The following is a 27,175-nucleotide window of genomic DNA, read 5'->3' as shown; positions in this document are numbered from 1 at the left end:
CAAAAATAAAAATAAAAAGTAAAGTAGAGATAATGTGATCTTCACATTATACATGGGGGGGGGAAGGAATTACATTCTCAAGAATCACTGCATATATTGAAAATGCGTAAAACAGGAGGCTTATAACATGGGTAATAGAAGATGCATTTTCCAATGAATGAGATTCCGATCTTTCAAGATGAATTTAATAGTAAGTAAAATATTCAGTATGTATAACAAATAAATATTAAAGTAGTTCTTTATTTTGACGATTAATACATCATAATAACCATATTTTCATCTGGCATGCTGAATTTGAATACTCATAAGAGGCTGAAGGCTACTTATTTTTTTAAAACCTCTCTCAGTGGAAACCAAACTTGCAGTTTTCAACATCTGATTGTAACCTCTCTGTCTGTAATCTCTTTCTGTCTTTGCCTTGAAGAGATCATGAAATTCTTTGGTAGCAAAGTGATCTGCAGCCTCCTGTCATGTTGTGATTGTGGAAGGTATTATGATTCTGATAGTGGTAGATCCACCCACAACTTACAGCAAAAGGTGTCGGTTGCTTATCTTTCATGAGATCTTCATACAAATTTTTCGCCTTCCCTTATATGACGACTCCAGACAAAGGCATGTTCTGCTGGTTCTGATTCTTGATCCATATAGCCAGCATCTTTTCCACTTTCTAAGTCACATGACATCGAGATTTCATTAATAATTGTGGACAATTCAGTGCTCATGTGAATTATATTGGACATTATCACTGTAAAATCACTCAGTCTCATCGCCCTTTGAATGTGAAAGCTACGTTCACCCCCTATGAAACCAATTCCGAACTTTCAGCTTCACCTCTGAAGAATAGAATTTCCTTGGCCTTTTCAACTTGGTCTTTATTCATATTCTTCTTTTTTACTCTTAGTTTACTTTGTTTTTCTCTTGCCAGACATCTTGCTCAAATGACACAGAAGTTATTTTCAGATAAATACTGCATATATCAATAAGGTAGTAGGGACACAAAATACAGTAGCGAAGAAAACAAACCAACTTTTCGTCAAGTTTTTGGTTTTCGTCTGGATTTTATTTCTGTTTACTATTTTCAGTTTTGGATTTAGTTCACTATTTTGGTTGAGTGCTGCATGTTTTAACTGTCTCTACGATGTTTATTAATAGTGTTGTGCAATTTTAATAGTGTCAAGTTTAATTTGTAGTGTTTTATTCCTTTTGTGTAGCTATAAAATGGATACATTTCCAAGAAAGCATTCAAAAATATGTCTCTTTCTCAGCACATATCCGTGACTCAAAGACAATTTGCCAACGAATGTGGTGTTGGTTTGGGTACTGTTAATATGTTAAAGAGGCTTAGGAAGACAGGTATCACCTTCTTTTCTCCTGACAGAAAAGGAAAATGTGGGTGAAAAAGAAAAAGTACTTATTCAAGGTCGTTTACTAGTTAGAAAAAGCAAAATGAATCCTAGATCATTTGCTGTAGACTTAAATAGAGACTTGGCAGCTAGTGGGATTAATATTTCTGACATTACAGTCTGTCGAAGATTGTTGGAAGCAGGGAGGACTGCCCAGAGACCAAAATAGAAACAACTGTTGACAAAGGCTATGCAGGAAGAGAGGCTCTAGTGGGCAAGAGTGTACAAAGATTGGACTGTTGAGAAGTGGAAGAAGGTCATATTCTCAGACGAGGGCCATTTCTTTGTCTAAGGAGAGCAGTGGCTGAGAAGCCCAACCCCCTCCCCCTTTCAACAGACTCCTAAACACTCGGCTAAAAAGATGTTCTGGGGATGTTTTGCATATGATGGTCCAGGATCACTTGTGCCTGTTGATGATATGATGAAAAGTGACTAATACATAAAAATATTGGAAAAAAGAGTGGGCCCACAGATCAAGAAAGACAAAAAAACGCATCTTCCAACAGGATCCATGCTACACTTAAAAAAAAAAAAATGAAAGAGTTTCTCAAAAATCACAACATACAATTGTTTCAGTGGCCAAGTAACTCCCTAAGCCTATAGAAAATTTGTGATCCATAGTGAAAAAGAGACTTGAAAAATTAAATTGTGATACAAAGAATAACTTAATCGAATCTATTATAAAAGTATGGTTTCGAGATACAGAAATAAGAAAAATGTGTCTACGTTGATAGAGTCCATGTCTAAGCAAATTAATGAACTTATTAGGAACATAAATTATTAGGTAAAGCTGGAGTTTAATTTTTGTACTTATTTTCTTGCAAATTTAAAATTTTCTTTAAAATGTGTCTGGATTAATTTGCTGTAGACTGAACACAGCACAGGGTAGGAAATGGTGCATGCATGAAAGATTCCACACAGCTTATAAACAGTGATAGTCCTTATGTACTGTAATAATGAAACTGCATATATGTAAACATGGATAATGAAATCACATATAATGAGAGTCACCTGTAGTGATTATAGTTAATCACTATTTGTGTTTTGTATTTTTCTGTTGCTCCTCTATCCAGATGTCGAGAGAGAAAGAGTAAGAAAAATCCTCTTAACTTTCTAAAATACAGTGGAATGCTCATCATATTTGACATTTAAAATTCTTTTTTTTTTATATATCGATTTAAGATTTTAGTTTTGAGGATATGAAAATATAGACAATAAATGAAGTATATTTGCCGGCCTGGTTGGCCAAATAGTTAGCGTATCCGCTCTCTCCAGCCAACAGGTTGTGGGTTCAAATCCTGCTGTGGATGTTTGTGATTGTCTTTAGGTGAGAGATGAATTTCACCCCATTGTGAGACCACTGCCCCACTTATTGAAGGCCTGAAGTGGCTTGAAAAAATTCCATGTTTGGTCTCTAGAGCAGGATTTCTGGACTTTGTAAAAATAAATAAAAAAATTGCGAAAAATGTATATAAACTTAATAAAAATGGTAAAAAAATCATTAGTCCACCCACAGTGCAAAATGTACTATAGGTTTATAATAATCTTTTGTGGGTGGGAACCACACAAAAAAAATTACACTGATATCATTAATGATTTAGTTTTTCATATATTTTCAGGAATCTGAAAAGATATTCTGTAACCAGTTAGTGCAGTATACAAAGCAAGTTCTTCTCTATGAAGATCCCACAGTGAAAGCTGCTGCTGTATCTGTCATTCCTATTCATGAATTAAATAATCAAGCACAGGAAAAATATTCTGCTATAAGAAATTGTGGAACACTAGATTTAAGAGACTGCCTTCTGCTTACTTTACTTCAGTGGTTTAAATATAATTTTTTTAAGTGGGTTGATTCACCATCTTGCAATGCATGTGGAGGATCTACACATTCAAGAGGAGCTGGTGTACCGTATTCCCAAGAGCGTATGTGGGGAGCTGAACGAGTAGAGTTATATGCTTGTTCTGCTTGTTTAAGGGAAGTGCGTTTTCCTCGTTATACACATCCAAAGAAATTGCTTGAAACAAGACAAGGAAGGTGCGGAGAATGGGCTAACTGTTTTACTCTTCTCTGTCGTGCTCTTAACTTTGATGCTAGATTTGTTGTTGATTGGACTGATCATGTCTGGACTGAGGTTTATTCTGTTTCTCAGAAGAGATGGTTGCATTGTGATCCTTGTGAAAATTTATGTGATAAACCACTTATATATGAAGCTGGTTGGCACAAAAAATTGAGTTATGTAATTGCCTTCTCAAGAGATGAAATACAAGATGTGACATGGAGATATTCGAGCAACCATAAAGCAGTCATGGAAAGACGAGTACTTTGTAGAGAATCTTTAATTTTGAAATTAATAACTGATATTACCACCCAGTTCCAAGCTGTACTAAACAAACAAAGACAACAGGAACTTTTACTGAGAAAGGCTGTCGAGTTAGCAGAATTCTTGTCTGTTCGATCTGCAAGTAATGAGGAAGCAGGTGGAAGAACCTCAGGCTCTCTAGCTTGGCGAATAGCTAGAGGTGAAATAGAACCTCCAAAAGAGTCTTACGTATTTCATTTAACTCCTGTGGAAGTGCAAACAAAGTGTTTTCATGTTAAATATTGTACGGCTTCTGACAAGTATATAAGGGTCTCTGCTAATTGTAATTCAATCAAAAAAGGATGGGGAAGTTGTATCTACAATGAGAAAAATGTGTTTAGGAAAACTGAGCATGACTGGAATAAAGTGTATTTGTGCCGCAGAGAAGACACTCCAGAAGGTATGATTGAGTGGAAATTTGAATTTGCTGATGCCCAAGTAAAAGTAGATACTGTTACCCTTCGGAATGATACTACCATATTTGAAAATGGTGTTGTAACATGGAAACTGGAAACAGAAAATGGTACCATTCCACTTGAGAATAGTAAGTAAAACTGTTTCCTTCATATTTCTAAGAGTAATATCGCCAGAAACAAATAAATGCATGTTTGTTTTTTTTTCTTTTCTTAACTGAATAGTACTGCATTATTCTATGTTGGCAGTTCCCATATGACATAATTAAACAAAAATGTTTTTTTCTATTAAAGGCTTTAGCACTTAATTTTCATATATTCATTTAAGCTGGAATTCTATTTGGAACTTAACGTATCTAATTGCGCATATTCCATTCTCCATGGGCACTGATTTTTGCATTAAGTCTGTAGCTTTTCTCATATGGAATTATCTTTGCATTCTTTTAAACAAAAGCATATCTTCCCTAATTGGAGGATACTCCAACTGAATGTCTAGATGGCAGATGTATTTCACTGTCATGAAAGACCATCAGCTCCAACTTACTTAATGGAAGCATGAAGACCTGCTCCCATGATTACTCTTCAGAGCAAGGGCTGTAGTTTCTGTTTCACCCCCCCCCCCCCAACCACACACACACACAATGTAATGCAACTGATATCCTTCCCCATAGTAGGGTAAAGTAGTAAAACAGTTGTGCAAGTCAGCTGCTAGATAATTTGTTACTAGTGACCTAAAGCCACTAGTAACAAATCAGGAGACTTCCCAACCAATTAATAAAAAATCTACCATTTCATACCAAGATAAAGTTCAAGTATGGTGGCATGCACAGAGAACTGTGTCATACAGGGACAAGAAACTGAATTCTGTGTGGGTTTGTGAGCTCTTCCCCTGATGGTCTATACTCTTGATTTACCTCTTTCTACCCATCTGCAATGAAGTAAAACTTAAATACAGTTTTACCATACATCACAAAATATATCCCACAAAAAAACAATTCCAAAAAAACATTAAAAATCTAACCAAATAGAGTCAACCACAAACATTATAATTCTTGCAAAAAAAAAATTCTATATCTGCTTTACCAGCATTCATGGCCTTAACAATATAAACATTCAACACCACCTACAGTCATCCAAATCAGACTTATTGTTTCTAATGGAACTTCAGCTAGTGATCCCAACAGCATTCATCCACAATTTCTTCCGTCACAATGGTGGCATGTGTGCATTCATCAATACTGATATCCCTTGTCAGAGAATGCAAAACCTTGAATTCTTCCTGTTTGATCTACTTTTGCTCAAAATTTCCATATAAAACTTTGACACAGTTTTTAGTGAAGATGGCAAGTTTACATCTATAGAATAAGCAAAAGGGGTATGGTGGGGAATCAGTTGAATAAATTAACATAGAATAAAAGAGAAATTAGCAGTATACTAGATAGTATTCAAACCATTTTAAATTATGGATGAGAAAGTTGGGTTAGAAATGAAGCACTTGATGAAAGATAAGAGACCACAGATATCGGAGTTCTTAGAAAAATTAAGGCCCTGAACAGATGGCATCAATGGCAGAATCATATTGAAAATGAAGACATTAGGAAGGAACTTGATATTGTTTGCATTCAAGAATGTGTGAGCAGGACTAATTTAAGGTGGTATAGTCACTTAAATAGAATGGGAGAGGAAAAGTTAGCAAAACAGATGTTTGATGTCAATATCGCAGAGAAAACACCTAGAGGAAGACTTGTCTAAGTGGATTGATTCAGAAGCACCTTAGATGAATGAAATGTTATATACAATGATATTGAAGTGATGAAAAGCAATAGACTAATTTGATGGAAAATTGTTAATAGGAGATTGTTAATGTAAATTTAATCATGTAGTGCTATCATAGTAGCCTGAACACCACTTGAGGGTACCTATCAGGAAAGTGATGAACTTTATGGGATATATTTGCAGTCTGTCACTTTCCAAATTATAACCACCTTTTTCTAAAACTTGATTTCCTACAATTGAAATACACAAATAGTGAGGCCATCTTCCTTGCAGACTTCAGTATCCAAAACTCAACTGGTATCCCATTTCCATTGATTAAGCTGGGAGGGGAGGATGTAGAATTTGACATTAGTGGTTACCTACCATAGATAGTCCATTCAACTCTCATTCATTCTACCCACAATCCAACAACAATCATTACCTTTTCTTAACAAGCCCTCCTAAATACTGTCAATCTCAGTTCTATCAGTTCATTATACGCACCCCTATAATGGCAAAAAAACACGAAATTTCCCAATTTCGTGTTTTTTTTGCCATTATAGGGGTGCGAAATGAGGTGACTTCAATGACTATAATTTCTTCTTTTTATGGTCTTATTTTCCTGATCCAAACACCTGCTCAGACTGAATAACAAAATTCATACTTTTGTTATTCAATTATTTTATTATTCAATATTTTGAATTTTGGATAGAATGAAGACCTTCATTCTATCCAAAATTCCTGACTAACCACTATTTAAGACCAAAATTGCAGGACGCTACACATAGCAAAATCACAATAACTACTAGTGGGAAAAAAAAAATCAACAAATCTAAATCCAATTCTGAAAGGACTAAATGCCACAAAACGTACCTGTTTAAATGGCACTCAAGCCTCCTAAGTTCTTTGCCAACACCATTGGCATAACTTTTGCCTATTCATTTTTCCAGCACTTTTGCATTTAATTGGTAACGTAGTATTATATCCTCAAAGATGAGTATCATTCTTTTCATCTAATTTCTGCACCCAGTACTTTGCTATCAATGATGGCAAAGTATCCCAATTTTACCAAAAAATGCTCTCTCCATGTCATCCGTCTTTTGCTAGAAGGAAATAAAAATTCTGAATAGCTTGGACATGAATGGAGGTATCTGATCCTATGTCTCTCCTGCCCCATGCACGCACACACACATGGTGCTTCAGAATTAATGCCTATTCTATATCACCTCTTCAGCCTTCCTACAGCATAAAACAAGCAACATTCAGCATATTCCAAAAAATGATAAAGTCAGCTAACAATCTACCATCTAATTGTTCTCACTTCATTTCTCCCAAAAACTATGAAGAAAATCAGCAACAGTCAACTTTTTCACCATCTAATTAGTTGTCAGCAATATGAGTTTTTATCCACAGCTGATCTTGCTTTCACCACCCACCTTTGGACTCAAGCCATAAAGTTAGAAAGTCATGCTCTTCACATTTCTGAGACATTTAATTAGGTCTGAACAGAGACCTGTTCAGCAAGCTATTGTCCTATGGTTCACTTTCTACCTTTTGCAACTGAGACACCAGCTTCTTGTCCCTCACAGGAGTAACTCGGACTCTACTTTCACCCACTATCTTCCTCCTATATATAATATAAATGACCTTCCTTCACAAACTTTAGATCCTGCATATAGCTACAGTACACTGCATTCCTTTTCATTATTTGACAAACTTTGTAGTGTACAAAAACTTTAAACGCTGATCTCCTTACTGCTGTTCAGTGAATGAGGATAACCTTGTTAGCAGCTGTAAATTAAAGATACCAAGAAATTATATTCTTGGTTTAATCCTTTATCCAAATGTAAGCAAACAAGTTTGCACCTGAACTATTTTCAGGACTGGGGTAACTTGTATAAAGAAGCTAATGACTTCACATCACTTGCCTTAGTATCCCATAATGCAAAGCACATATCCTTATAGACATGTATAATGCTATGCATTATGGGAATGGTCACTACCCAGACCAGTTTCGACCTATATTGAGGTCTAATTAGTGGGAGCCAGACCCAGGGTAATGCAGAAGTCATATTTTCATATACGAGTAGCCAAAAGGTGTCACATCTTATTATTAAAATACTCTGGATTAGAGATAGTTGTTTTTCCATTTGGTTATACTATAAATTAAAGATACCAAAAAATTATATTCTTAGTTTAATCCTTTATCCAAGTTTTTAATTTTGCCATCAAGCATCTTCATTTCCTGTGAAGAATGTTCCACTCCAGGTTTTAAAGCTGCAAAAGACAAACTTACGCTTTTATTGGGTGCAAATGTCTCTGGACCTTTGAAGCTTAAACTGTTGGTGTACCATTCACAGACACCACGCGCCTTCGAGGGTCTAAAAGCCATGCTGCCAGTCTATTGGAAATGGAACAAGAAAGCTTGGGTTACACAAGACGTTTTTATAGATTCGTACACAAATTATTTTTGTCCTACCGTGCTTCGCTTCTGTAAAGAAAATGATTTGCCAGCCAAGGCATTGCTTCTCTTGGATAATGCCCCTGGACATCCGCAAAACTTTGCTGAAGTAAGAACACCATTGGATGTCAAGGTTGTTTACATGCCCCCAAACACGACATTACTTTTGCAACCGATGGATCAGGGATTATATCAATTTTCAAAGCCTATTACCTCCGTATAACATTTATGGAAATGGTAAGAGTCTTGGACACTTCAGGATAAACTATTAAAGACTATTGGCAGTCATTCGATATTTTGAAGGGCATTAACAACATTCAGGCAGCTTGGAATGAAGTGTCAGCAAAGTGTTTAAAAGGAGCATAGCAAAAACTTCTTCCAGCATTTATGCACGACTTTGAGGAATTAGAGCAGAAGGAGAATGTTATTGAAGATGTTACTAAGTTTGTGCAAGAGGTGGGATTGGACGATATTACAGCTGAAGGTGTGACAGAAGTCTTAGAGAGCCATGATAAACACTTTCCAATGAAGACTTAAAAGAATTAGATAAACAATTAAGTCAACATCCAAAGGAGGAGAAAGAAAATGAAGAAGGTCCTCTGACAGATATAAAAATGGCTGATTTACAGTGTATTCTTGCAAGCATACAGACATTGACTGATGAACTCTGCAAAACGGACCACGATTGGGAACGGAGTGCGAACGCAAAAAGGAGTGTAATCGCATCTATTCGACCTTACCTTACTCCTTAAAGAAAGAAAATCTAGGCAGTTAACACTGGATACTTTTTCAAAAAAAAAAAAAATGCAGGTGATTCGAAACCAGGAACTTCAACATAGAAATATGTAATATCTTTTCAAAGTTTTATATTTTTTGTATATAATTTTTTGTTTAGCAAATATATATATGCATGTATTATCAAAGCTTTAAATATAATGTTACACATACTTCATGTGCATATTTTTCGACTACGCGGAACATAACTTTGTACCTTCCGTTAAAATTGGGTTCGGTTTATGCCAGTTTTTTCAGGAACGGAAGTGAGGTGTAAACCGAGGGCTGCCTGCATTTGTATGTGTCTGGGAATTATTTCCTAATCTGCTGTTTAGATCTCTAACTAAACCAATATTTTCTTTTTCAGCATGCCCAAGTTTTTGGGAGAAAAAACCCTGTCACTTTCACATGAGACCAGCTAATTCACTTTCAGTTGAAAAGCTCTGCTCAAGGTTCTTCGTATCCTAGATGAGATTCCAACTCGGGTTTTTCCAACCAAAGGGCATCATTGAAACCAACAGTGAAGGTGCATTTTAGTCAGAAGTGCCTTAAAGGAATAAAATATAGATATGACAATATTGGAGTGCTGACAAGTACTTGACTAATTTGGAGGAAAATTGTTGATAACAGATTAATAACATGTATTGCTGTCATAGTAGCCTGAGAGTACATGTCAGGAAGTTGATGATGTTGACATCTTTAAGATGAATGTTGCAAAATTGCTCAGAAAACTATATGACCTGCTTAACCGTCATGTGACTGATGTTTCATCCATTGTCTTCAGCCATGTAATACCACACTAAGCATATGACAAAACACTATGCCCATGAGAAAGCAGAAAATTTCAAGAAAAAAAAAACAAAAATGCACAACATCACACAATATTACAACATAAAACACAAAGAAGAAAAGAAAACATTACTAAGAGAAATCATCCAAAAAAAAAAAAAACATTATATACTACTAAGCAAATCAGACAGACATGTTTGATCTGTGTAAACAACCTAATTTCTTCTATAAATTTCATTAAGTTTTACATTTAACAATTACAATACAATTACTACAAATATCTTAAAATGAAAAGCAAAAATACAAATCATTTTCATTCTCAACATAGTTCAGAGACAATTGCCCATAAAGAGAGGGAACTTACTCTGTAGCATAATATGTTAAATAATCAAGGGGGATGTCCCTGCAAGTTAGCTGTATAATTGTTTCATGAGCACAGGGGTATAGCAGTCTGTTCTATGTGCTGCCTAAGCATTGAACACGATTTCTTATATCTAGCAATTGTTTTCCCCCTTCCTCCCAACCCAAATAAACATTGCCACCATTCAAGAGAGGTCATAAAGGAAATATATAAAGAGAAAAATATGCATGTGCAAATGACATTCTGTATGAAACTTGAGTGGACATACCAGTTCATTCACCTTTCAACATGGAATGTTGTGTAATGAAAGGCAGAATATGGATTCTCCCATCCTCCAGCATCATGTTTCTTTATAGTGCTTTCAGGTTGCTCATGAGAAAGGTAGAACAAATTCCATAAATGTATGCTATCAGATTCTGTAATTTTGGTTTACTGGTATAAACTTGTATTTGCCTTAGTCTGATAATTTCATGGCTGTGAACTTTTTTGTCAATCACTTGTGGACAGTTGATTTTTCATTACAAGCAGTCTGATGCATCAGTGTTGTGACATAATGATTGGAGATGTGGAAGGTTTTAAGTGGGATGAACCTTTAAAAATAAGTCTTGTTGATATAATATTTGCAAAGATTATGGAGAAATTCCTCTCTTCTTGTATGTTTGGTTACCGGTCTGGTTGGCTGAGTGGTTATCTGTTCTCCAACCAACAAGCTGCAGATTCTAATTCTGCTATGGGCATGAATTTTTGTGATTGTTTTAAGGTGGGAGATGAATTTCATTGCTCGGTGTGCCTGCTTATTGGAGGCATGAAGTGGCTTGAAAAAGTTCCATGTTCAGCTTCTAGCAAGGTTTCCAGACCAGGTAAAAAAAAAAAAAAATGAATTAAAAATACAAAAAAAATATATAAAGTAATAAAATGAGGAGGGGGATCCTTAGCCTACTCACAGTACAAATGTACTATAGGTTTATAGAAACCTTTTGTAGGGGAGCCACACACACATACACACAAAAAAAAATCTCATCTGCAGAAACTAAAATTATGAGATAATCTTACTGCATTGAAGTTTAAAATAGTAAATAAATAAAGTATTAGCCAGACAGTCTAATTTTGTTTCATAAACACAGTCTAAAGTTTAATCAGAATCTTAAATAGATTTCACTGAGCAAGACAGGATTTCTTTTTGCAAAAGGTCTCATCCATCTTATTTGTTTAGTGATGATTATCAAATTATATTGACAGATGCATACGTCATTAAGTTTGATAAAAATTGACTTGTCTGTGCATACTAATGCTATCTGAATTATTTCTTTAATGAATGAGAATATTTTATGCTCATATATTCAGCAATGAAACTGAAAGAAAGAAAGATTCTTCATATTCAAAAAGTCTAGTCCTAAATCAGTGTTTAAGTCATTGTATTGTATTCTGCTGGTGAAGTTCAGTAAATAAAGCAACCTTCAGTTATGCAAGGATAAAAAGAATTTTATGCACCTCTATTACTGTTTTTCTCTTGGGGCAGTAGCTATCTTCTCCAGTTATGAACTGTGGAAATTGCCTACTCAACTAAGGTTCCCACCCCCAGTTAATAAAAATGGATTTTTTTTTTTTTTTTTTTTTTAACTGGACTTAAATTTTAATTTTTTTTTTAATCATTCAATTTTTTAACTGGGGTTAACATTAATTGGGAAGAGTAAATGAAGCATTGAGTAAATGGAAAAATATTCATGAAAACACTTAAAAGAAATTCTTCTCCTAAAGAACGAATCATTAACTGTGCTTGAGATTTAACAGTACTTTACAATATCGTATTAACAACACACTAGAAGAAAATAAACAATTATTGACTATTTTTTTTTATTTGGTTGGTTTTACCAACTGTCTGACATTTATTGTTACTTAGAAAAGAATTAAGTTCTTATTTGTTATTAAGCTGTTGATTTCCCTTCAAGATAAAATTATAGTCATAAGTTATTTTATGGCTTATCAGTATTTTGCTATGGCCATATCTTTTCCATTGCATGTATAAATGATCTCTCATGGCTGCCAAAAATATACTTTTCTTTGCTGACTTTAAATGCTTCACTGACAACAGCATACTCCATTCCTTCTTTTCATTGGAAAAATCTTGTAGTAACAAATTATTAAAAACTTCAAGATTCCATCATGAGAACATCAGCCCAATGGCCAAGATAACCCAATATAGCCCACTAGGGGGCACCATTAGGACTTTAGGAAAAAAAGAGTTTCTTATCTTCTGCCTCATTTGCCTTTTGTAGTGCCTGCATGCACGTGCCATATTTATATGTTCCCATGAAGATGGCAATGTGACATTGCCGAAATATAGGAAGTATTTATTAAATTTTCTTTTAATTAATATTCCAGTATACGTTGTGAATTCCTTAAATGATTTAATAGTCATGTGTTGCCAACGTATAAGCCTTTCTACAAGAATTCAAGATCCCATAACTCATATTTCAAACTCTGATCTCCTTACCATACTCCAACGGGATGAGAGCATTCCTGTAGACATCATTGCCACCAAAGCTCATTCCTATAATCTCTTGTAAAAAAAAAAGATCTTGCATGTATTCCTCTAACTTTTGATAATATCCCAATATCCAAAACATGATTAAACTTCCCTTCATGAGCTGATCTAAACTACCTCCAGTCTCTTCTGGCACCAACACAACCATAACTCTGTAGCTGCCAAAGAACTCTACGTACTTTTCTGAAAAAAAGGGCATTGTTTCTCACCCATACAGTTACTAATACTGTATAAATCCCAAATCTTCCCAACAATGAAATACTGTTCATACATATATATGGTGGTGCACCCAAATCCTCTCTAAGGTCACTTGATGCTATACAGAAGAGGACAATCTGATTATTTGATGATCATTTGCTCACAGATCCTCTCTCATATATCACTTTTTGCCTTAAACTTGTTCTGCAGTACGTTCACAAATAATTCTCTGCTGAACTGGCCACTATCATTCCCCACTTTCCTCCAAAACTGTAAGAACAAGAGCAGTTGCTGGACAACACCCATTTACAGTTCAGCTCCAAACTTGCCCAACCAGCTGTCTCCTCTTTCATTCCATCTAACTCTGTTCTTTGGAACAGCCTCCATCACTCTGTCTCTTCCAAAGACAACCCTCAGCTTCAAAAAAAAAAAAAAAAAAAAGATGACAATACATCCCTCCTTTCTCCTTATCCTCTTGCCCACACATGCACTAGTATGATATGTCTTGTAACCTTTCATGAATTGGTGAGATATACAGTAATACCTCCATCTTACAACACTTCACTTTACGACAATCCGACATTGTATTTGCTCATATGATGGTTTTAGCAATATGAATCTGTTCTGAATCAACTGATGTGCAGTATTTGAACTCTGTTTATTTCTGACGTTGTTGGTAGCTACATCTGTGTTTTGCTGTGAATTATTATTATACGGGCACCTCCATGGAGTCTGAAGACTCATCGCGGGAGGCCCAATCTATCCACACAATTTATCATCTCTCTCTCCTTGAGCCCATTAACAGACAAAGCACCCATAATGGACTCTGGCAACCAATTCCATTTCATTCATTCACAACTCTCCAAGCAAAAAATCTAGTCCTCACACCTCTACTAACCACACCTTTATTCAATGTCCTGGGATAATCCCTTGTTCTGGTCCATCTAGCCAAGTGCTGAAACATTTCCCCTGCTTCAATCCTATAAGTGTTTATCATATCCCCTCTTTTTCTAATATCAAACAACTTCTGCAATCCACGCACCCTCAGTCTATCCTCATAGGGAACATTCCACAGGCCACTTGCTTCTGAATTCTCTCCACCACTTCCTCATCCACAAGAAACCCAGGTGACCAAACTTGAGCACAGTAATCTAGACATGGGCATATCAGGGCCTTATAAAGAAGAATAACTTCCTTATCTCTATGGGCTACTTTAACAACATGTCCTCCAAACTTTAACTCTCTGTATACCACCACCCCTAAATCTGTAGCTTCATCTATTTCCTGGAGTCGAGTGCTGCCAGTGTGATACACGGCTTGTAATTTATTTTTCCCAAAATGCATAACTTTACATTTCTCCACATTAATTGATAATCATTATCTTTTGCCCATACTGACAACCTATTTAAATTGTCCTGCAAGCTCTTCACATTGCCTTGATTAATTATTACTTTACCTAATTTTGCATCATCAGCAAACAACTGAATATTTCCTTTCAGGTTATTTCCTATATCACTTATGTACAAAATAAACAGCAATAGTCCCAGCACTGAACCTTGTGGCACACCACTTGTCACTTGTTTTTGCCTCAATTCTGCCCCTCCATTCCCATTTGTTCTAATTTGTGTAACAGAGTTCCATGCGGTATTCGGTAAAATGTCTTTGTAAAATCCAGAAAATCATCATATAGCCATTTCCTTTATCTAACTCACCTATTACTCTGTTATAAAAAGTTAGTAAATTACTAAGGCATGACTGACCCTTCACAAAGCAATGTTGATCCTCATCTACCCATTCTTGAATTCTCTTTTTTACCAGTATTTTTTTTTTCTAGGACTTTTACCACCACACCTGAGATACTGACTGGAGGTTCTAAGACTTCAGTCTTAGAACCTCCATTATGAAAGGAAATTATTTTGTTCTCTTTCAGTTCCCTTGGAACTCTACCAGAGCTGAGATTTAAAGAGCCTAGTCAGAGGCATTACCAGTTTCCTTCCACATTCTCGTAAAACCCTAGCTGATATCTCATTTAATCCTACAGCTGCATTTACATTGAGATTCTGCAATATCCTAAGAACCTCTTAGGATATTGCATTCATCTCATCATTTCAATTCATCTACCTCTGTTCCCACATCAGTGTCTGTCACATATGTTAAAGCAGTAAACCCCAATAGGGCAATATACCCTTGCAAAATGGTCACTCAGTAACTCAACTATTTTATCTCCTTCTGTCTCCTCATGACCATCATCCCTCATTAAGATTAATCTTCCATAGTCATTCTTTCTCTTACTTGCCATAACAAAATAACTCGTTAGGATTTCCTTTGGCCTGCTTGGCTAGATTCCTCTCATATTATGATATTGCCTTCCTTTACATGCTGGTCACCTTTCTTGCCTGAGCCTTGTACTGTTCATGAGTTTGCTGGTCACCATTCTCTTTATATACTCTCCACAGCATTTTCTTCTTCTACAGCTCATGCTTAATGATATTACTCATCCATCTAACTCCTATCTGATGAACCCTCCTTATCTAAGGTATACAATTTAATATTGTTTCCTCTAGATCAGCGCTTCCCAAACTGTGGGCCATGACCCCCCTTGGGGACCGTTCATTTTGTTGAGGGAGGGGGTGAAATAATGAAAGCAAATTTAAAATGTTTCAAGATAAGTGTGCCATGTCAAATGTGTATGTAAGATGCTAAAAATGTAATATTTGCATTTGATTTTTGCAATATTCGCTGTGTATGTTTTGTATTGAATATAAAAACCATAAATATTATAATAATATATGTCTGTATTATGATTTTTTTTTTGATGGGGGTCGTGAAATATTTCAATTTTTCCAAGGGGGCCTTTACATCCATAAGTTTGGGAAGCACTGCTCTAGATGACCCTTAACTATATCCCATGCACTACTATCATCCTTACCCTGCAGTGTTTTATGCCATGGCACAAATTTAAGCTCCTTCCTAAGCTTGTCATAATCACCTACTTTGTAGTTCCACATATACCCTTCTTGACAGAATATTCCTTGTGTTTTACAATTTCCCAAGTCAAGACTGCATGGTCACTTTCCCCAATTGGAGGTAAGGTTATGGATAGCTCTTTTGATCCTGTGACCAGGTACAATGCTCTCACAACCCCTAGTCTCCTCCATCGCACGCTGCTTTAAGTTATCTCTTAGCAGGTGCATAAATTCTATTTCCTTCCTATCATGTTATCTTTCTTCCTTCCAGTCTCTATTTCCATAGTTGAAGCCCCCCATAATAATCACTCGACCTGTACTCATTGTACTAATTTGGCGATGCGTGTCTTCCAAATCATATGTGGAATTCCCTAACTTATAGCAACAACCAACTGTATATTTTGTCTTACTGGTCTTAATCTCAATTCTGACTGCTTTAAATGGACAGCCACTCTTCCAACTATCTCCTATTCTTTTTGGCAATTCTCTGCTATCATTAGCAATACCCCCCCTCCCATTCCTTATTTCCTGAAAATACTAAACCATCACGTTCTATTCCTATAATTACATCATTTGCTATTAACCAAGTCTCACTAATGCCTATAACTTTTGGCAAGGTTGCACTAACCAATGCCAAAAACTCCTTCCTCTTGTTCCTGATACTAATGTGCTCCTCCTCAGTTTGCCTCTATCATAGCATGGTAGGAGTACCCAGTTTTGCCTCTAACAACTTCTTTACATCCTCCCTCATAGAATACTTTTTGCCTCTCAAATAGCATTTGTACAAACCAAGACAATCATTTCCTTCGACTTACCTTTCTGCATCCAGATGGCATGGCTAATATTGTGAATTTTTGCATCAGGGAAACACGATTTTGTCACACTTTCATTAAGTACTCTTCTGATCATTGAGTCTCCGTACATAATTTTCTCCTTGTTTTTCTTGTTTGTTCAGTTGGTCTTTATTATGCCCTCTTTCTTTTCAGTCCCACTAATCTCTTGCTGCTTCTACAGTTTTTCAATTTCATGCTTAGTCCTATGAAGGATAACATTCAAGCACGTAATTTCTTTACTAATGTCCATTTCATTCTCTATTTCCATGGCTGCATGTTCGACATTAATAACATAATTTTCCATTCTACCGTCGGTACTGTCCATTCTACTAATCTTTGTCACGTTCTCATCACCTAACAGACGCTCACTTTTGAAACACTTAATACACACTCTCTCCAGTTTTAATTTCCTTCTACATATCCTTTAATTTTCTTGATGAATACATTTCACACCCACAGCACTGAAAATCCTGCAAATTCAAATCCCGACAACATGGACTTTGCCACCACTGTTCGTCTATGCATTGGTGCCATGCTGACAGTATTGTAATTAACAAAAACAACGTTTACTTACAACTAACTAGCTCAGTCAGTCCCACACTCATTTAAAGCTAAAACTACAATAAGCTAACCTAATATTCTAAAATAAAATATGAAAAAATTACTTATCCTTCAGAAGCGATAATTCCACTGTATACACACAGAGTATGCCACCTAAATTACAAATCCTTGCATTGATCCACTATAAACTCTTTATAATTATTTTATTGTTGTTAGTAAAGCAGATAAAAATCAGAGTATTGTTGCTTCTAAAGAAAAGAAGATGACTCATAAATAAACCTATTACACTAGATACTAAGATTAAAATTATTAAATTGAGTGACATTGGTGTAGCAAACACTATGACCTGAGGGAGGCCGCAGGCTAAACTTACCCCGCACTACTGTTTTTTCTCATCCATCAGATGATGGTTGAATCCCCCTATGAACAAATCCTTGCTATCATTGTTTTTGATAATTGTGACCTATCTTTCAAAGACTGTAGCCAAGTTCTTTTTTGAAGATATAGCTATAATTAAAGAATTATAGCTATATCTTCTCTATAGTTTCATTCGTGTTTGACTTGCTCATTTGTTTTGTGTTCTGACCAGTGAGTCTTGTTTTTCTTAAGCATTCCGTTTCAAATGCTCTGATTTTCTGTATATCTTTCTGATTAAGCTCCATGTGTGTTGTAGGTATGATGATGGTTTTATAGTTTTAGTTTGAGGTTTTTTGAAATGCTGCTGTTTTTCCATATTTTGTTTAATTTATTCATATTAGACAATCCTTTGTTAAGTCTGTATTTTACTGTTTCTGTGTTGTCAAGGTGGTGAGTGATGAGACTGCCGAGATATATAAATTGCTTTATTTGTTCAAGTATATGATTTTCTAAGTTTATTGAACTTTTTTTTCTCATCTCTTCTCATTTTCATCATTTTAGTTTTGCTTAGATTGATTTTCACTCCAAAAGTTTTGTATTCTTAATTTAAAATTTTTATTGTTTTTTCTAGTTGTGAATTACATTTTGCAAGAATAATAATACTATCTGTATATTTAATATGGTTGATATTCATGCCATTTATTTGTAGACCTGGTTCTCTTTAGCTATGGATTTACATATTTCTTCAAGATAGATAGTAAATAAATTTGGTGAGAGTGGGCAATCCTACATGACTCCTTTTCTACTTTGAATTTTTTATTTTATTAAATTTGATAGTTATTTTGGTATCTTTGTAATAATTCATAATAAAGGTTTGTAGTTCTGAATCTAACCATCATAGATTTTAAATGTTTATCATTTTGTTCCTGTCAGCAGAATCAAACGCTTGTTTGAAATCAATAAAACTGTAGTATATAACCAGCTAGCAAAGGTTGGTCAATTGGGCCTCTGCTACTAATGGCTCACACAAAAAGTTAAGCAAGTTTGAGCGTAGTTAGAAAGGGGTTAATTGTTCAATGCTGTTGGCACACTCTTCCTCGATGAGTCTTTGGACTTCCTGGAGGTGTCACATAATGATAATAACTATTGTTGTTACAGTTGTTAAAAACAAAGATAAAGTTCTAAGGTTATAATAATATGAGAATAATGAACTTTGTATTTGAACATAAAGAAATACATAAATATACATGGTTAGCCAGAGGATGTAAGTTATTGAGTACATTATCACAAATTTCAAATTAGCTGAGTTAATCCTAGATGTAAGAATATCAAGGTTTGAATTAAGCTCTGATCATTATATGGTATTGACAAAAATCTGATTTAAACCAAAATGACTAAAAATAAAGTGAAAAATAACTATTAACTGAGTTACAAAATTTTTTCATTAAAAGATCCCCATATTAGGCAGCAGTATTAGAAATGACTGATTTAAAAACAGAAACCATACATGAATCAAATTAATTTTATCAAACTTTGATAAAATTAATTAAAATATTTAAAATTGTTTAAAAAATTATTTTAAATATTATTCCATGACACCTCCAAGGAGTCCAAATACTCATCGAGGGAGGGTACGTACTCTACGACTCTGTCACTACCACCATCCGTCTTTTTTGTCTGTAAATTGCACGTGTCCTGAAGGTCGATTTGTCTGTATGTGAGATGAAAATCCAGAGTTTCCAGGAGGAAAAAACCTTGCTACCTCCTTAGGAGATTAGCTAACTCATCTTCAATTGAAAAAAAAACCCATATAGAAATTCCTCACGTCATGATGAAAAATGAACTTAGGCCTTTTCCAATCAAAGAGTACGATGTACTGCTGTTCTTCCAATTGCGCTATGGAGGTGCTATTAACCAATCTAAATATGCCAAACCAGCTCTTACAGCCTATTCAAGAAATATGCACAGGAAATAATTAGTAGTCAAATTAGAACAAATATCAGAAATGGGAAGATATATCAAGAGGAGGTATGGCAAAGATGTATCCTATTGCCACTACTTTTTAATATATATATATATAAAATTATAACATTCTGGACACAGCATAACCCATTTGGTCTACAAATAAACCCCCAAATAAAGATACACTATTATTTGCAGATGATCAATTATATTAGCTACATCAGAAAATGATCTAGAAATCACTAAAATCATTAAATGAAATTTCAAAACAATATAATTTGAGACTATCACAAGCAAAGACAAAAATAATGACTTTCAAAGGATTTGAAAACCCAATTAGAAGTAAAATAGTGATAGATACTGAAATATTAGAAGTATATTACAAATAAATATTTTCAAATACTTGGCATGTGACTTATCATATGAAGATGAAAAACATAGATATTAAAACATCAAATTTTGTTAAAAAGTAAACGGCACAATAAGTAATATATTTAAGCTATCACTGATACAAAAACACACCAGAATCAGACTATATAATATCCTGTCTTAACTGACTTTATTATATGGAAATTAACATGGACCATAAAAAATAAGAATAAAAAAACAGATTCAAACAGCAGAAATGAAATTTCTCAGAGAAACAGTGCTGGATATACCAAGTGGGAACATAAAACAAATGAAGAAATTTTACAATCCCTGAATATAAAACAAGTTAACAAATATATAAGAATATAAACAAATATGATTAGAACATCTGAATCAAATAGACAATAGCAGACTACCAAAAATACCATACAGATATAAAATAAACAGAAAAAGAAGAATTGGAAAACCAAGAAAGCGATGGCATGAGACCAGAACAAGCCACTTGGCCTCAAATCCATGAAGAAGAAATAGTAGTTCTAAGAGAAGTGAAAATATTGAAAAGTTTCACAGTGCAGGTTACTTATGTTCATTAAGCTTTTTTGTGACATTTTTTAAATTGCAGTAATCACAATATCTACTAGGAACGCATTACACAAAATCCTCTCAAATGCTAAGATTATTATTATATCTACATTGTAGTAAGATAGACATGTTCCATCATGTTGGAGGTTTAATGGAATATTTACAGCACTAGGAAAGGATTAAAAACTAATTTTAATACTTCCAATATTTCACTCAGTCACTGAGGCATCTTCAGGGATTACAAGTAACACACACACAAAGACAACACAATACTAAATGAAAAACATTTAGTATTGTGTTGTCTTTGTATTTTAGATGTCTCAGTAACTGAGATGAAATATTGGAAACATTAAAATTAGTTTTTAATCCTTTCTGATATGGTACTTAAACCTCAACACACATAGACATGTTCCATATCCCTACATCTTTGCGCTCTAAACATCTAAATAAAATGTGGGCAAGCTTGTTTGGAGTTATTCATCATGTTTTAATGATATTACACAACACCAAAATAATAGATAAATATTTATTAATTGACTAATATTTCACTGGTTTTTAATTAGCTTTTCAACGCATAATAATGTTTCCTAACTCTCACAGGTACTTGTACTCTGAAGAAGCTTGTTAGAAATATCTTATTGTTTCGGTGTTGTGTAATTCTGCTAGAGCATGATGAATATTTATATATAGCTCCTTTTTAGTGGTAAAATACATGTACATAAGTAGGCCAAAAGTAATACCTGCTATAAAAAAAAAAACAGTAACACAAGTATATTAAATTTTAGAGAATACCATAATTATCTGTAATACCTGTTTTGTATATAATCCACCTTGATTTTGAGTGAATTTTATTTTTAATGTTAAATCTAGATGTCAGAAGCATTTAAAAATACACATAGAATGAATTTTAAATCATAGTTTGAAGTCTGTCTTTTCTTTTTTTAATTTCTCATCACTGATTAAAAAAAAAACTTTTTTTGCCATATTTTCAATTCACAGCAAGTTTTTTAAGACTTTTGGGGAAAATTTGTAGAGAAAAGTAAAATTAATCATTTTGGTAAGTGATAAGCAGAAATGAAACACATCCAGGTGGAAAAATGTACTGGTGGCTACTCAAATTGTAAAAAACTGACAAAGATATCCTAAATATCTAAAGCAGTGTTTCCCAGTTGCAGCTATGCTGACAAAATGTAGCCACCAAGACAGCTTCATCCTCAAAATCTTCATGTTGGTTGTAGTATTGAATAAGACTGTTAGTATGCTAATGCTTCATAGTTTCTAATATGGTTCACTTTTAATGGGATGTCATTTTCAATATCAGCTATATTCAGCATATTCCTGATTGAATGCAACAAGACCAAAACAGTTTTGGTCTTGTTGCTTATTCCTCACCAACTATTGGCCATAAACTGTATTGTTTGTGAAAGATTAACTTTTGTGCTGTTCTCCTTAGCAGTTGTCAGGAATCAGTAAAATATTTCTTGATTTCCATTGTAATTTCATGTCCCAACTCATAAACCAATTCTTAAAAACTTCAGATATCATCCACACATTTTTCGCATAGTACTGAATTAGGAGATTCTCTATTCTAATCCCTTTAAAGGATTGAAGCCTGGTCATTTTTCCAACAGCTTTTGTGTACTAATTCTTGACATATTCAAACAGCATAACACTTTAACACAGTCTATTGCTTTCACTGATCCAAACAGTGTTGTATGTTTATAACACAGGGACCCATCCAATGTGGCAAGATAAAATAGCCCGTTTCATCAGCACTAAATTTTAAAATCAAGATTACTTAAATTTTCTAACACTCCATGTGGTAGAGATTACTGGCTGGCCTAAAACAAAGCAAATTCTTGTTACATTCTCATTTTGGTTTTTTCTTTCACCTCTTTACTCACATGAGTCCTCATACAGCCTCCAATTCCTCTAGTTCTTACATCACCCATTATCCTATAATAAATTTAGTTTAATCCTTTATCCAAGTGTGAACAAACAAAGTTTGTGCCTGAAAATATCTTCAAGACTGGGGTAAGGTAGTACAACACCGGGTAACTCGTAGCAAAGTACGAGTTACCCGGTGTTGTGCTACCTTACCCTAGTCCTGAAGATATTTTCAGGTGCAAACTTTGTTTGCTCACACTTGGATAAAGGATTAAACTAAATTTATTATAGTCTAACCAAGTGAAAAATAAACTTTCAACACCCATTATCCTGTGCAGTAATTCTCCTGTATCTATCTGATAAGCTCCTCTCATCAGCTTATATGTCTCAAACATATTACTCCTCTTCATCTTATCCGTCAAGCTCTGAAGACCACATTCCCTCAATCTGATACTCATACTCAATATTCCAGTCCTGAGACAGTCTTAATTATTCGCCTCTGCACTTTTTCCCTATTACTGATACAGCCAGGTGACCACATCTGTACACAGAAATCCAAATGAGGCCTAATTAGCAACTTATAGAGTAGAACTATCACCTCCTTATCCTTCATGTCAGCATTCTTTGCATTATAGTAGCGATTTTTTGAGTAACCCTTCAACTTTTGTAACGTGTCCCATGAACTTCAGTCCTCTATCTACCAAGATGCCTTGCCTCTCCATCTCCTGAAGCAATGTTTCTCCAATGCACTAAACCTCATTCCATTGTCTCTGGCCAAAATGCATAACTTTACACTTAGCAACGCTGAACATCTCAGTGCAATGAACATTTATATTGCAATTAAAACTTAATATTTACATAAATAATTTATACGCTATAACTGCTGATGGTGCAACAGTAATGAAAAGCAAAAGAAAAATTATATTAATTTTGTATAATAGCAAAAACAACATGAGCACATACAATTTAGTATTGAAATTGAAAATCAGAACTTGCTGCTCTTCCTAGATACACTGGTCACACATCTTCTCTCAGGTCTATCCTTCACGGTTTACCACAGACCGACACATACTGGTCAATATATACATGCCAACTCATATCACTACCCTTTGCAAAAATTTGGAGTCATTAACATCCTTAAATACAGAGCTATAACAATTTGGTCTAATGAACAAGCTCTTAAACAAGAATTAAAGATGATTATCAATACATTTATAAATAATGGCTATAACAAAAATACCATTAATAAATTTCTTCATAAAACTTCATCAAAAAAGATTATAGTAAAACTATAGCTATCCCATACATTAAAGGGTTATCAGAAAAAATCAATAAAATCCTACACCATTATAATCTTAATGCCACTTTTAAACCACCTATAAAATTAAAAAAACATATTCAACTCCTCTAAAGATCCTCTCCTCCCATTGGCACATCCTGGAGTTTATTGCATCTACTGCACCTGTAACTTACCTTATATTGGTGAAACTGGACGTACAATCCCTATATGTAAAAAAAGAACACAAAAGACACATTAAATATAACAATTTTGGTGAAGCAGGCCTCTCAGATCATGCTCTCAACACCCTAAACCAAATTAATTGGAGAAGTACCTGCTCTTTACGTCATACAAAAACCTGGTATGAATGAAAATTTAAAGAAGCCTGTGAAATTCTGATTAACCACCCTAATCTCAACAATAATGGTGGCATAAAAATTCCAAGAATTTGGATGGCACATATTCAGCCTACTTAGTTTTCAGCATACCCTGACTTTAGGACATTAAGCAGTTTTCAGCTTTTATTGGAAACTATTCCATACCAGTTGGTTGGAATTTATATGTATACCTACATAGTTTATATATATATATATATATATATATATAAAACATGTTGCTCTCCATCCCAATTTAATTTTGTAACCTAATAGATAATAATAGGACTCTAGCTTTGATGTAGTAAAGGTTTTTTTTTATTTTTCACCAGAGGTCAGGCCAGTAATTGTTGTAACGGTTGGTCAGCAACTATAGCAAACCATGTAGATTGTAGTGCAGCTTGTTTCTTTGTATATATGTGTATGCTCCAGATGATGCCTTTGATATGAAGGTCGAAACGTTGAGTGGTCATTTTGGTTTATATTAAAGTCATCATCTGGAGCATACACATATATATAAAGAAACAAGCTGCACTACAATCTACATGGTTTGCGAAAGTTATTGACCAACCGTTACAACAATTGTTGTAACGGTTGGTCAGTAACTTTAGCAAACCGAGTAGCTAAATTTCTATTATACAATACTTTATGAAAAATTATGGAGACAACTACCATGTTAGAGCAAAACAGAAATTTAGCTACTCGTATATGGAAATATGACTTCTGCATTAGTTCAACTTTGGTATCACTTCTGTAATTAAGTGTATGCGTGATGTGGAATTCATAGTTTGAAGAGTTCTAAATGCAATCTATAAGTGCATTACTAAATAAAATTAGTGCATTGTGAGGATAATGATGAAAAGCATAATGTATTAATTATAATTACATAAGATGGTTAAGTTTTGATGCTAGTTTTTGGAGATTTTTTCACTTGATTATACTATAAATTAAAGATACCAAGAAATTATGTGATATCTTTTGGCTACTTGAATATGAAAATATGATTTCTGCATTACTTCAACCTTGATATCACTTCTGGGTCTGGCTGCCACTGATGAGACCTCAATAAGGTACTGACCCTTCTCATAATGCATAGCATTATACATGTCCATAAGGATACGTGCTTTGCATTATGGGATACTAAGGCAAGTGATATGAAGTCGTTAGCTTCTATATACGAGTTGTCCAGTCCTGAAGTTATTTCAGGTGCAAACTTTGTTTGCTTACACTTGGATAAAGGATTAAACCAAGTATATAATTTCTTGGTATCTTTAATTTATTTGATGCTAGTGTTCAGCATCTTTGTGAACTGTATGAAAATGTTTTAAGTGCATAGGAGCCGAATCATAAAGAGTGTGACAAAATTGCAAAGCAATGTCGTTTGTGACTTAATCTTATTTTTAAAAGACTTTTTACCAGGTTTAGTTCCATAAATAAGCAACTACAAGCAAGTATCTTTATAATTATTGATGTAGTGTTTTTTATTATTGTATGGACACCTCCACCAAGTTCATAGACTCATCGTGGCAGACCCAAATTATCCGCGCATTCTATCATACTTCTCCTTGAACCCATTAATGGACAAAGCGTTAACAGCTGACTATGGCAACCCATTCCATTCATTCACAATTCTCCAAGTGAAAAATCTAGTACCGTACTCATGCCCCTACTAATCACACTTTACTCAACTTCCAGGGATGACCTCTTGTTCTGCTCCCTCTAGCCAAGTGCTGAAACATTTTCCCTGCATCAATCCTATGAAATCCTTTAACTTAAATATTTCTATCATATTGCCTCTTTTTTTTGCCTATCAACCTATCAAAACCATCTTGGTGACTTGACTCTGAATCTTGTGCACCACTTCCTCATCCCCAAGAAACCCAGGAGACCAGACCTGAGCACAGTAATCCAGATGTGGATGTATCAAGACCTTATAAAGAGGAATAACTTCCTTATCTCTCTTTCTGTCTACCTCCACCCCTAAAATCCCTAGCTTCATCATCATCTATTTCCTAGAGTACAGTTCCATCAATGTGATACACAGTTTGTAATCTATTTATCTCGAAATGCATAACTTTATATTTCTCCACATTGACACTCGAGTCTATTTAAATTATCCTGCAAGCGTCCCACATTACCCTGATTCACTAGTACTCTACCTAATTTTGCATCATCAGCAAACAACTGGATATTTCCTTTCAGACTATTTCCTGCATCATTTATGTATAAATTAAACAGCACTGAATCTTATGATACACGACTAGTCATTAGCTTTCACTGTATTCTGTATCTCCATATACCACTTTTTGATATCTGTCCAGCAGCCACCCTCTTATCAACTTAACCAGTGTCACATTCATCCCCATTTGTTCTAATTTGTGTAAGTTCATTCAGTATTCAGTAAAATGCATTTACAAAATCCAGCAGAATCTCCATATAGCCATTTCCTTTATCCAGCTCAGCTGTCACTCCATTATAAAAAGTTAGTAAATTACTAAGGCATGACCGACCCTTCACAAAGCCATCATAGAGTATCATATTCGCATTCACCCATTCTTGAAGTATCTTTTTGACCAATTTTTCCAGTACTTTTACCACCACTCATGAGATACTGATTGGTCTATAATTTGCTACTGCAGTATTAGAACCTCCCTTATGCAAGGGAATTATTTCGCACTCGTTTCATTCCTTGGGAAATCTACCAGAACTGAGACTTAAATCAAAGAGCGTAGTCAGAAGCATCGTCATTTCCCTTGCACATTCCCACAAAATGTTTATAATTGTTTATATGTATATGTTTATAATTGATAAACTTAGAAAATATCTAAAATGATCTTATATTCAAGCTGAGAGTTATGTTTTATATTTTTCTCCTCTTTAAATAGCTTTATAAATACAATATCTAACAGAACAGTTCTAATAAATATTAAAAATCACATTACTGAC

General features: G+C 34.5%; 1 protein-coding gene across 3 annotated transcripts in view; it reads left to right on the top strand.

Annotated features, from left to right (window-relative positions):
• The window catches only part of Pngl (N-glycanase Pngl), a 96,975-nt gene that overhangs the window by 60,445 nt on the left and 9,355 nt on the right, over positions 1 to 27,175 (top strand). For all 3 annotated transcript variants that reach the window (XM_090407270.1, XM_090407269.1, XM_090407268.1), the window contains exon 4: positions 3,023 to 4,307. In XM_090407270.1, the coding sequence (XP_090263396.1) occupies positions 3,023 to 4,307 (1,285 nt within the window). The remainder of the gene's footprint in view (positions 1 to 3,022; positions 4,308 to 27,175) is intronic.

The sequence above is a fragment of the Typopeltis vanoorti genome, chromosome 17, assembly GCF_054136105.1.
Source record: "Typopeltis vanoorti isolate ZY-2024b chromosome 17, IOZ_Tvanoo_1.0, whole genome shotgun sequence".
NCBI classification, from domain to species: domain Eukaryota; kingdom Metazoa; phylum Arthropoda; class Arachnida; order Uropygi; family Thelyphonidae; genus Typopeltis; species Typopeltis vanoorti.
This window is presented reverse-complemented; position numbering and strand designations above follow the sequence as displayed.